A 12,250-nucleotide genomic window follows, 5' to 3' on the forward strand; every position below is an offset into this window, starting at 1 on the left:
AAATGCAGCTCAGGAAGCAAAGAATTCTTCCCTTCCCAGGTTTCATTAAGATTCAGAGCCTCAGCGCTGACAAGTCTTACTTAAAACAGATCTTGTCACACACTCTTCTCCCACGTTGTCTGACAGATGCACAGTTGTTATTTCAGACCCTTGTAAGGGTTCCTTTTAATAAGATTGCTTTTCTTCTTCCAAACTACTCAGTTTCACTTTATTACAAATCACTGGTGATCTACTGTTAAATTTAAAAACAACAACAACAACCAAAAAAACACCCTGGAAAAAAAAAAAAATCTCACTTGCAAATTGCACTGTTATCTTTCCCCAAAGGTATTTCCCCCCTGGTGGGTGCTGTTGCTCTATTTCATCATTACTGGGCACCAGAAGCAGGGGGGGCACCATTTATATATTTATTTTAAAAGCCTCTGTTGGGTATAAACTTGTTAAATTTAAACTTCAGCCTTTTTTTTTTTTTTTTTAAAGTTCCCGCTATTTTAAACAAAAGCCCCAGGAAGTGGCCCGTGGAATTTGTAATAATGCTCTTCTACCCTTTGGCTGTTTTCAAATAACAGTCTTTTCTTGGGCTTTGGGGAATGCCTACGACCCGATTGGGCTACGAAAATTTCAACTTTAAAACCCGTGCACTCTGCTGAGCCTGCAGAGGCGTTTTTGTGTCAAGCTCAGGAAATGTACACATGCTGTAGAATTTACAGCTCATCACTGTCACAGCCAGATTAGAGTGCAAGTTAAAGGGTTATACATTAACCAGGGTTAGTGCATGGGGATCGCTGTCAGAGATCTACAAAGGCCATCAGTGTCCTGCAGGCACAATGGAAAATAGAAGTATAGCTCGAGGTGTTTGGGGGTCAAAAAATCAGCCCACGAGGACTAGTGTCCTGGAATTTATGTAATTTTTTTTTTTTTTTTAATGGGGGCCGTTCTGCAGTTTGACTGAATTGTCATTTGCTTGTTTCGACTCAAGGGAAACATCTGGTTTCTCTCTGCAACGTAGACAAACTGCCCTTATTCTGAAGCTCTCATCCATGAAAAGCATGGTTTGAGCTCAATAGGTTTGCTTACGAAAGGCTTGGAGGTCCATTTCTGCAGAAATAAACAGCTCTAGTAATTGGAAGTTTGTTCCCTGGTATCAGCTCTGGCTCCGAGGTGACTTGGGTGACGTGGTGAAAGCTGAATGGGATGCCTTTATTTTCTAGAAAGGATTTCATGATTTAAGATATGGCTGGCAGAGAATCTGCTGCTTAACCTTTGAAAAATCTCTTACCCTGTTTCTGTGGGGTTTCTACAAAGATCTGCAAGAGTCCCAGAGCCTGGACGTGGGAGTCTGGGGGAGACGGGATCCGAAAGAGAAACGTTTTGGTCTGGGGGGCACTGTGGAAGGCTTGCGGGGTTTCAGTTGTCAGACCACGGCCGGATTTTCCTGTGCGCATCAGGATGAAGATGTGACCGGGTGTGTTCACTCCTGTTCGGGACCAGCTGCGTGATTTGTGGGGCTCAGTGCAGAAGGAAAATATGGGCTCCCTTGTGCAAAAGTGGTGAGGAATTTTAGAGGAAGACAGGAGTCACTCATCCACGCGGGGGCGCATCTGGGTGAATACGCGGGTCACAGGCCCAAGAGGCGTGCTGCTTCTGGCAGTTTTAGGAGTTACTAGGGTAGATGACAATAAGTAAGTAAAAGAATAAATAAATAGGAGTGCTTGGGAATCTCTAGGGTAAATGACAAAACAAAACAGAAACAATAGGAGTGCTTGAGAAGTTTGTGGGGCTGGGAGCGAATTTCCTTCCAACCACCAGGTAATGGACTGTAGGGAGAGCGCCTCTTTCGAGGTAGGTGATAATTGCTATCAATATGCTATTTTTCTTTTTTTTTTTGTCTTTTTGCCGTTTCTTGAGCTGCTCCCTCGGCATATGGAGGTTCCCAGGCTAGGGGTCAAATCGGAGCTGTAGCCACCGACCTACACCACAGCCACAGCAACACCAGATCCTTAACCCACTGAGCGAGGCCAGGGATTGAACCCGCAACCTCATGGTTTCTATTCAGATTCACTAACCACTGAGCCACGACGGGAACTCCCAATATGCTATTTATCAAAAAAAAAAAAAAAAAAAAAGGCTCTTTTTCATTTCTCATATTCCTTTACTGGGATGCTGGGAAGCTCTGCCAGAGTGTGAGAGTTTCTTGTTCTTCCTTTTTGTGCAAGGACGTTGGTAGAAGACTCAGAACGGTGGTTCGCATGAGACTAGAAATCGTGGCGGGGGGGGGGCCTCCTCCACAGTCTCAAGAGTTGTCTTGTTCCGGGAGTTCATTCCAGCGGCTGCCGGTCGGGCCCTTCAGTTCCCACTGTGGTCCGCTTTCTCTGCCTCCTCTTCCTCGTGCCCCGGCTGTGCCTTCCCACCAACCTGCCGCTTCCTCGGAGACGGGCGTTTTATCAGATGAACGCTGCACGCGGGTAGCGGTGTCTGCGTCCCTTCTCTTTCCTTCCTGCCGCTCTGCCTCCTTTCATGCTTCTGGGCTTTTCTGTCTTTTCTCAGAAAGGACACACAGGCACACCGATACCCACTAAATGCGTGTCCTGCATGCAGGCCCAAACATCACATTTTTGATCACCCAGAAATGTCACCGTGGTCCTGGAAGCCCAAATTTACGAAGGTCGGGACCCGCTCGTGTGTTAGCTCAATAGTCTGAGGGTCTCCCGTTGTGGTTGTGGAGGCTGCGGAGCTGAGGCTTATGCCCGCTGAGCACCAAGCTGCTAAGGAGGGAGCTGTGGCTGAGAAATGCCTGTGACCTCGTGGTGGCGTGGCTGGCTCCCGAGATGGAGCCGGCGGCCGGGTGCCCGACGGCCCGTTACAGTAGGAGGGTTTGTGGGAGGGATCGGCCTGCTGGGGTGAGTCAGACACTGCTCTGCAAACATGGCAGATGAAAGGTTTTTTTGGTTGAGGTAGAGCAGATGGACAGAGAGGCAGAGTTCAGATGAACCGAGATCATAAATCAGGACTCCGTCGTAGAAGGGAAAATCTGGGCCCAGCCACTTAAAAGTTAGAGCGACGTTAATTTATTGTATATATTTTTTCTTATTGGAAGAGCAGCTCATGCTTATTTTAGAAAAATCCTTGAAGAATTCAGAAAGGAGGTATGCCAAAGAAAAGGATTGATCTCCTTTCATCTCAGAAACAGTCCCCATTAACCCTTTCAGTCTAAGCCCCCTGGTTTTGGCCTCTGTCTCCCTAACACACACGTATCCATAGCGGTTATTATTTCATAAGCAGTATAACAGTGTCCTTCTTAGGGCTCAATATTAAGAGAAATCCCGTAAGTAGCTCTGAAAGATCAGAACACAGGCTCACTGATGATTTGGGTCAGGCCACCAGCATAAATTTTGGTCGTAAACCCCAAGACAACGTGTAAATTTATGTTTGGGAAAGTTGAGGGGAGCCCAGGGGAAGGGAAAGTTCGCCGGCGCAGGGGGCCACGCTGAATTTACGAGCTTCCTTCGAGGAAGGCCTTGATGGCTCCCCAGAAAGCACCATGTGTCTGTGTGTGTTTGTCCTGCTGCCCCCTAGTGGGACAAGAGGAATTGTTCTGGCAGGAACATAGTTCTGCGCATCTGGCTCCCTGTTCCTTTCGCCATTTCTAAGGAGCCGCCTCCTAGGGTTGGCGTTTGTTCTACATTCCTTCTGTAAAGGCTTTGACGTTGTGGACGGTTGAGGCTGATGGGTCTCTCGTGAGGGTGCCCAGGCTCAGGCCATTGGGTCCGAGTTGTGCTTTAGGAAGGCGAGACTCTATCACAAGCTGACCTCGTACTGGGAGCTGCTCTAACGGGGAGGATTTAAACATCTTGCAAGCAGTGGAGGGTTGTCCAGCTCATGCCATTGGCCATGGGCTTTCTGGAAGTCATTGGAATGCTTTGCAACAGCCCAACAGTGGGGAATTGCTAAAGTGACCCACGGCATTAAATTAGGTGAAAAGTGTCCAATAGTGTGGAAAATCCTAAAAATCTAGAGTTGCACACTGCGATTATTTCATTAGCGTCTTTAAGTTCCATTTAACCCTAAAGAAACTCCCGCCAGTTCCCAGGTGGTGGATGCTGGGTATGGGTTGAATGACGGAGTCCACAGTGAGGGACAGGAGATTCCTGACTCCCGGTCACCCTTGCTCTGGGACATCTGTTTTATCGAGGAGGACTGAGGGTCGTTACTCTGTTTCCTCTCTCTGCTGAATGTTTATAAGTTAAATGGGCTTATTATGAGACGCCCATAACATGAAGAGGTTTAATGCTGTTGCTCCCTTGTATGGGAATTTGACTCATCACCAGGATCAAGGCGCACCTCCTTTATAGGCTTGCTCCCTGGATGCGGGACCACCTGGCCCCACCAGCCCCTCATCTCTTCCTCTTCCATGCGGTGCTTCCGGTCTGCAGGCGCACACACGTGTACTCATCCGTCTCTCCCATCTTGTGCCTTCCTTTTATCTGATGCTGGTAACCAGCATCCGCCATCTGGTTAAAGCTGACCCGGACTCTCCTGTAAAGCACTTGCTGACACCTCCCCACCCCTGACCTGTTCATTCGTTATTGTCTATTGCCGCCTTCCCTCCGCTCCAGCGTGCGTCCCACGTGTCCCCACCTTTAGAAGGCCTGGCCTCCAGTAGGTGTGCCAGTTAATGGTGCTTGAGTGGTGAGTGCAGAGCCTTCTGGGTGCCGGGCCCTGGTCCCTGTCCGCCTTCAGAGGAAGAGGTCTCCTTCCTCTGCTCCCTTCATGCACTGGACTCACTCCATCACTTCATATGCTATTTTGCACTAACAGCATCTGTCTGGCTGTCTTTTTTACCAGCTCTTGGGTTTGGAGACTGTAGCCAGTGGGCCAAGTCAGCTCACCACCTTTCTTTTTGTTTGCTACAGTCCAGGAACCAAGAACAGCTCTTACGTTTTAACATATAAATGTACAGGAGTTCTCATTGTGGCTCAGTGGAAACAAATCTGACTAGCATCCATGGGGCTGCAGGTTCGATCCCTGGCCTCACTCAGTGGATTAAGGATCGGGCGTTGCCGTGAGCTGTGGTGTAGGTCACAGATGTGGCTCAGATCCCGAGTTGCTGTGGTTGTGGTGTAGGCTGGCAGCTGTAGCTCCGATTCGACCCCTAGCCTGGAGACTTCCATGCTGCAGGTGTGGCCCTAAAAAAGACGAAAGACAGGAAAATAAAAAATAAGACAAAAATAAGATACACACACACACACACACACAAACACACACACACACACACACACACACACGAAGACTGTTGGCCTTTGGGGAGAAAGTTGCTGGGAATGCCAAGGCCGCCTGTTGGCCTGCACAGCCACACCACCTCCTGTCCTGCTCTTCCCCGGACAGGCCTGCCGATTCCTCTCTGAGACTGTGAGCTTTTTCACGGGGGGAGGACTGTCTTTGATCTTTGAATTCCTAGGACCTGATGCTCAGTAAATGTTTTTCGAGTCGATCGGAACTCCTTGTTCTTTCTTCCATCTTCTGGAGTTGCTGGGCGTGGACTCTTGGGGCTGGCCTCTTCTAACTGTGGGCTCCCGGAAGGTGGGGCGTCTCTGAGCCCACTTTCCTTGTCGGAAAACTAGAGATGGGATCTTCTGGGGCCGTAGAGGGGCGCGAGTGAAGCCACCAGTGTGTCCGTATCTATATTAGCACAGAATTAGTGTTTAATGTCAGCTCCTGTTATCCAGATAAACAGTCGGCAAGAGTCGTGTGGTCTCATCATAGTCATATAGAGCAAGGCTCCCTAGCAGCTGCAAATTTAACAAAAATCCGTCATTTTGGGGTAGCCTCTTTCTTGGTGGAGGTATCGAGAGTTAAGTGTTGACCGTATTCCCTCTTCTCTCGTGTGTGTGTGTGTGTGTGTGTGTGGGTGGGTGTGGCCGGGGTGGGCGTGGGGGTGGGGGACACACTTCTGGGTCTGTAGGCTGGTGGACACTGTGGAGTTGGTCAGAATTGAAATGAAGTCAGACGTCACGTCTCTTGGGCCCGTTTCTTTGCAGGGACAGTGAAGGTGAAGAGCTGCAGCATCCAGGTTGGAGATCTTATCATCGTGGAAAAGGTGAGTGGGTGTGGCAGCTTGTGACTCTGCGGTGGGGGGCGGTGAGCCCTGGCCACTGCTTCACGCGTCCTGACGTGTATTGTGTCTCTGGTGGCCTTACTGAATGTTTGCTTTCTGGGATTCCACTCAGCAGCTTATCGGGAGAAGAATCTTTCTTTTCCATGAGATGCACACACACAGTATTTTTTTCAAGGTTTTTGGGTACTGGTTGGCCAGAAGTCCCACTTATAAGCACAATTAATTTTGATTTCCTGTTTGTTGTTTTGGAGGGTTTGTTTTTGTTTTTGTCATTTTAGGGCCACGCTCATGGCATATGAAAGTTCCCAGGCTAGGGGTCGAATCAGAGCTACGGCTGCAGGCCTACACCACAGCCACAGTAATGCTGGATCCGAGCTACTACATCTGTGACCTACACCACAGCTCACCCGGCAATGCAGGATCCTTGACCCACTGAGTGGAGTCAGGGATTGAACCTGCTTCCTCATGGATGCTGGTCATGTTCTTTGCCATTGAGCCACGATGGGAACTCCTTTTTTAAAAAAAGTTTATTTTTATAACTTACAAAGTTTTTCCTAGAAGTCTGCTGGTTGCATAAGGACATGGAAATGTTTGTCATTTACCTTTTGAAGGATTTTGGCTCCCGTTTTTTGACTTAAACATTGTGCTTTTCTGTCGTTTTATGGGGAGTAGAGGTTAAGGGTAATATAAGAAGAGCAAAAAGGGCAAAATTTCGTGTTTAAGACAGCACCGTTGATGTGTTTGTTATTCCACAAACACTCACACCACTTTTCACTGTGTGTAGTTGGGAGGTACTGCATTGGGGGGGCGGCCCTGGAGAGACTTGGAATAATATGTGATTCCACAAGGATTGTACCCCAGCTTCTTTCTGTAGGAAGGGCACTATGCTCTTTTAAAGGGATTAAATGCGAGAACTCACCGTTGGGTGGAGGTAAAGGGAAGCTCTTCTGGAGGGCAGCTCAGAGAGCCCCACAAACCCCTTTTATGTCGTCACATGCCTTCTGTTCACAATGAAATGAGGGCTGCCATTGGCCACCCTCTTTTTTGGAGACCGGCTTTTGTTGCTTCTTACTACCTGACTGCCTTATTAAAATCCCCCTTGAAGCCAAACATCACGCCGGAAAATTGGTCGAAGCAGAGCGCGTGAGGCGAGTGTGTGTGTGTCTTTAGTTTCAGCAGACAGCCTGGAAGAGAGCCAGCCCGGGGAGCAGGCTTTCGGCCCCGAGGTCCGCTGGCTGGAATTTCAGGAGGTAATGGTTGGATTCGCCAGAAAACTAGAAGCTCTCTTTCCGAGATAAGATTTCAATAGGGGATTAGTAATGTAACAGCCGCGTGCAGGATTTTTCCGATTGACAAAGCAGGTAAATCCCCAGACCTGTCTTCGACTAAGGCAGAAGCTGCAGAGGGGCTGTGGGTTGGGGCTGCCCCCTCTGCAGCGAGGGGACTTGGGGGTGACCCCAGTAACAGTCTTTCTGTTCCTGACACAGAACCAGCGGGTCCCTGCTGACATGATCTTCCTGAGGACATCAGAAAAAAACGGTAAACATCTGGGATCAATTTGGAAAATAACCATTAACCTTTCAGTGGTAATTTGGCAAAATAATCATTTGAAAGTGTAACAAAAGTAGATGATCATTTTGGAGCCATGAAGGCAAATCAAAAACGTTTCTTTTCATAGAACAGTCTCTTTTTTATTTTATTTTATTTTATTTTTTTAGGGCTGCACCCGTGGCATATGGAAGTTCCCAGGCTAGTGGTCCCATCGGAGCTACAGCTACTGGCCTAGGCCACAGCCCCACGGCCACAGCAACACGGGATCCCAGCCGTGTGGGTGCAGTGGAAATGAATCTGACTAGTACGACTAGTATCCATGAGGATGCCGGTTTGACCCCTGGCCTCGCTCAGTGGGTTAAGGATCCAGTGTTGCTGTGAGCTGTGGTGTAGGTCGCAGACGTGGCTCAGATCCCGAGATTCGACCGCTAACCTGGGAGCTTCCATATGCCGCAGGTATGGCCCTAAAAAGCAAAAAAGAAAAAAGAAAAAAGGATTTTCAGTGTGTGGAGGTCAGTCGATTTTGATCCAGACAAATGTAGTCGGGCCTCTGCGGAGGCACAGCTGGGCAGGTCGCGCGCGGTGGCTGTGGTTCTCCCTCTGGGCTGCGCTGAGCTCAACCTCAGGAGCTGGCCGGGTGAGGAAGTGTGTCTGATGAACAGAAGCAAAGAGACATGAGCTCTCTTCTGAGGAGGTCCTGGGAGTAGGTCACAAGATGGGGCAGTAGGGAAGCTGGGGAGAGGGGTGGGTGGCCTCTCCCCACCTTGGCTCATGAGTGGTGGGGCTGTAGTTGCCCCTCCCTGTTAATTTATTTATTGTTACAGCCTGTTGGCTTGAGTGAGCCTCTCAAGCCTCTTCTGAGGCCCTCCTCACTGTGGCTACAGGGGTCCCTCGGTGTCTGAGGGCAGTCGGCACAAGACGCCTTGTGGAACCCAGACCCATGGGTGTTCAAGCCCCTTGTCTGAAACGACGGAGCACCCCCAGGCTCTGAGCACAGGGCCGCTTGGAGGCTGTACTTCCCGAGCGAGCGGCTGCCCCACTGCCACCTGCCCACCCCCTCGGCTGACTCCGATGTCCTTTCCTCTTATTTGTTATTATTTAATCTGTTCTGTAGAAATAAGGCTGGTTTTCTCTTGCCTGTCAGACCCAATCAGAGATCTTTGAATTTGGGAAAAATTCACATTTACGTTCCTTGAGGTTGCTGCACTCTGTTTTATTATGAATTGAATTTGGGTAACACTTTATACTAATAATACAATAATAATCCGGGGGTGGGGGTGGGGGTGGGGGTGGGAGGGCCTCGATGCCAACAACTTTGACGCCCTGCAGCTTTGTCTCCAAGTTGGTTCTTGGGTCCTAGCCAGTGAAAATGGAGCATTAGGGATTAGGCTCCTCAGGTGTTCTTTCTTCCAAAAACAAAATGGAAAAAAGAGCAGAAGGGATCTTGCTGAAAGCTCTGAGGTCTAACTGCAGTGTCAGCGAATCGAGTACCTTCTCTGTCTGATGACACGTGGAGCTCAGGCTGACTCGCACGCCTCAGACTGAGCCGTGAGTCCACACAGCGTGCCCACAGCCCGTGGTCCTTTACGTGTTCTGAGCAGTGTGCCTGGATCAGCTCTTCAGTCCATACAGCGTGAGCTTGGCACTGTCACACCTTCCTTTGTGCAGTCGAGGAGACTGAGGCCCAGAGGGGCCACGTGTCTGCCTCCGAGCCTTGTAGCTGGCGAGAGGGGAGCCTGGGCTTGAACCCAGGAGGTCCGGTTCCTGCGAGGGTGTGCCTCCCCCACTGCCCTGTGAGGACTGGCGTGCTGGTTACCCTGTGCCAGCTGCCACTGAACCCTTGACCACAAGCTTATGAGGCCTGCGTTTCTCCCTGTTTTATAGATAGGACACACCAAGGCTTAGCACGGTTCAGGAGCTAGCCTAGGCTCCTGCTGTGAGTGGCAGAGCGAGGATTTGAACCCCCATCTTTCTGACCCCAGAGCTTCTGGAGGAAGTGGGAAACCGAGTTATTTATTTTTCCCTCTTGGTCCCTGGCCACTGACGGCTGTTTTTACAAGAATCAAGAGCAGGTGCTGCTGAGAGCTGCCAAGGGAAGGATTCTTGAATCGCAGGTGAACGGACGGCGCCCCACTTCCTTCCACAGGGTCTTGCTTCTTGCGGACGGATCAGCTGGACGGGGAGACGGACTGGAAGCTTCGGCTTCCCGTGGCCTGCACGCAGAGGCTGCCCACTGCCGCCGTGAGTAGCCTGCCCTGCAGAAGCCCTGCTGGTGACTGTGTCACAGCGGGGCTTTCACACCCAGACCCCTCAGGGCCCAGACACGGGCCATCAGGTGTGAGGAAGGGGCTGGTGGGGTGCTCGTGGGTCCCAAACCATGTGACCGTGCGACTGCAGACCTGGCCCATGGGGAGGGCGCTCTTCCGAGGGAAGCTTAGACACTTAGGAAACCTTTGCAGGGAGCCTGACATGAAATTAAAAGACAGCCCGGAGCATGTCGCTCCCATGCTAGCATCTTCCACAGGTGTCTCGGCATCCTGAGAGTTGCTCCTGTGGTCCTTGTCTCTCTGCCAAGGCCTCGAGCTCCACTTCTGGCTCTTCCCCTCTGCCCACTGGCTCCAGGGCCTCTCCGCCAGGCACGCTCTGCCTGCGACATTTGCCCTTGCCCCCCGGGAACAGTCAGAGCCCCGTCTCCCACGTTCTGTGCACAAGTCCCTGTATCGGTCCCCCTCCGCTGACCTCACGGCGGTGTCGTCGAGAGCAGGGTCCCGTCTGGTGTGTTCACGGCTCTGTACCCGGTGCATGGCACAGCACACAGGCCCTGTCTAAGGGGGTGACCACAGCAGTTAGAACCAACAGGCCCTCAAAACTCCCTGGGGCCCCACACTTCTCCCTCAGTCCCAAGTCACTCATGCCTTCATCTGCAGAGTGAGGTAGGGAGGGAGCCAAAGAAGACGTTTAAATGTAAGCCACGTGGCTTCGACGTGGCCCGTGGACCAGGTCACGGACTCACAGAGTGTCATTTAATGCCCAGAGGCTGACATGGCCCAGGGGTGGTGGGAAAGGATCGAGCACAACCCAGAAGCTTCTCTTGGGCTTGTGCCACCGTTGATCACAGCCGCTCTGTCCAGCATCCTGTGAGGGAGGACTCTGAAGAGAAAGTTCTGTGTCTTAGGGGCGTTAACGTAATAATAAATATGCCCATGGAATTGATGCTTTTTCACGGCCAGTAGGAAGTAGCCTGGGAGTTCCTGTTGTGGCTCAGTGGACAGATTAGGAACAAATCTGACTAGGAACCATGAGGTTGCGGGTTCGATCCCTGACCTCGCTCAGTGGGTTAAGGATCTGATATTGCAGTGAGCTGTGGTGTAGGTCGCAGATGCGGCTCAGATCCCGCGTTGCTATGGCTCTGGTGTAGGCTGGCAACTACAGCTCCGATTAGACCCCTAGCCTAGGAACCTCCATATGCCTTGGGTGCGGCCCTAGAAAAAGATTAAAAAAAAAGAAGTAGCCTATAGCACCATCAGTATTATTATTTTTTTAGACCAGGAATTCAGATGAGTTTCTAATCCATCAGGAGCCCCAGGAAATCCTCAGAGGTGCTGTCAAACCCCTGAGATGGGGCTCCTTCAGCAAAGGGGTTCTCTTTGTGTCTGGGTGATGTCTTTCACTTCCTGGCAAGATTTCTCCCAAGAAAGGTTCTGATCCTCAGAATGGTTGAGGCGCTCTTTTCGGGAGACAGTCCAGAAGAGCCTGGAATCATGCAGGTGCCCGCCGGGTCCGCGGCTCTGAGTTCCCTTCTCCATGTGCCCTTGGGAGCGTCACCCCGTTTACTGAACATGGGTTGCTCCAGGCCTTGGCTGCCGTCCAGAGAGAGGCGGGCTCCCCCGGTGGTGCCAGCAGGGAGCTCTCAGCCTTCGTGGCTGAACAGCTCTAACTGGGGAGCTGCGTTTTGACAGACATATAGATGAAAAGAATTGTATGGAGCTATTTACCTAACACGCAAATACATTCTTATTTAAAAACCCCTCAAATTATTTGGAGGGCTCTTGGAGGAAAGAGTGAAGTGTGTTGCTTGCAGCCTCTGCCCCGGATCTTACCCCGTTTGCCCAGGGCTCCTGGGAAGTCAGCAGCAGTTTTTCCAGGTCCTTTTTCATGTGCTTTCTTACAGATGTACAAATGCACACGTGGTGGTGGAGTGTGGCTTCTCCTCAATGGGATCCTGCGACTTTTCCCCTTTGCATGGTCTTTTCTTACCCTTTGGGCCTTTTCTTACCAGCACCGGGGAGCAGCGGTGTGCACGTCTGCATATGGGGGGTTGGCAGCGAGTGCTGGGCCTGCTGAGGGGTGGCCAGTAGCCTCGACTGCACTCCAGGCCCTTGGCGCTAAGGAGCGATGTGGCAGAACACATGGAATCACCAGCAGTTCCGTGGTGTTCAGGATGCTCCCGTCGCCATGCAGCCGTCACCACCTTCCAGCCTCAGACTCCTCGTCATGGAACACTGACTGTCTGCTACCCACCACCTCCTGTCTCCCCTCTCCCCTCACCATTCTTCTTCTGTCTCTGTGAAGTTCACACTGTGG

General features: G+C 50.9%; 1 protein-coding gene across 2 annotated transcripts in view; it reads left to right on the forward strand.

The window, feature by feature from the left end:
• Positions 1 to 12,250, forward strand: part of ATP9A (ATPase phospholipid transporting 9A (putative)) — a 143,148-nt gene that overhangs the window by 43,591 nt on the left and 87,307 nt on the right. For both annotated transcript variants that reach the window (XM_047770852.1, XM_047770853.1), the window contains exons 5-7: positions 6,039 to 6,097; positions 7,603 to 7,654; positions 9,813 to 9,907. In XM_047770852.1, the coding sequence (XP_047626808.1) occupies positions 6,039 to 6,097; positions 7,603 to 7,654; positions 9,813 to 9,907 (206 nt within the window). The remainder of the gene's footprint in view (positions 1 to 6,038; positions 6,098 to 7,602; positions 7,655 to 9,812; positions 9,908 to 12,250) is intronic.

The sequence above is a fragment of the Phacochoerus africanus genome, chromosome 3 (assembly GCF_016906955.1).
Source record: "Phacochoerus africanus isolate WHEZ1 chromosome 3, ROS_Pafr_v1, whole genome shotgun sequence".
Classification (NCBI taxonomy): Eukaryota; Metazoa; Chordata; class Mammalia; order Artiodactyla; family Suidae; genus Phacochoerus; species Phacochoerus africanus.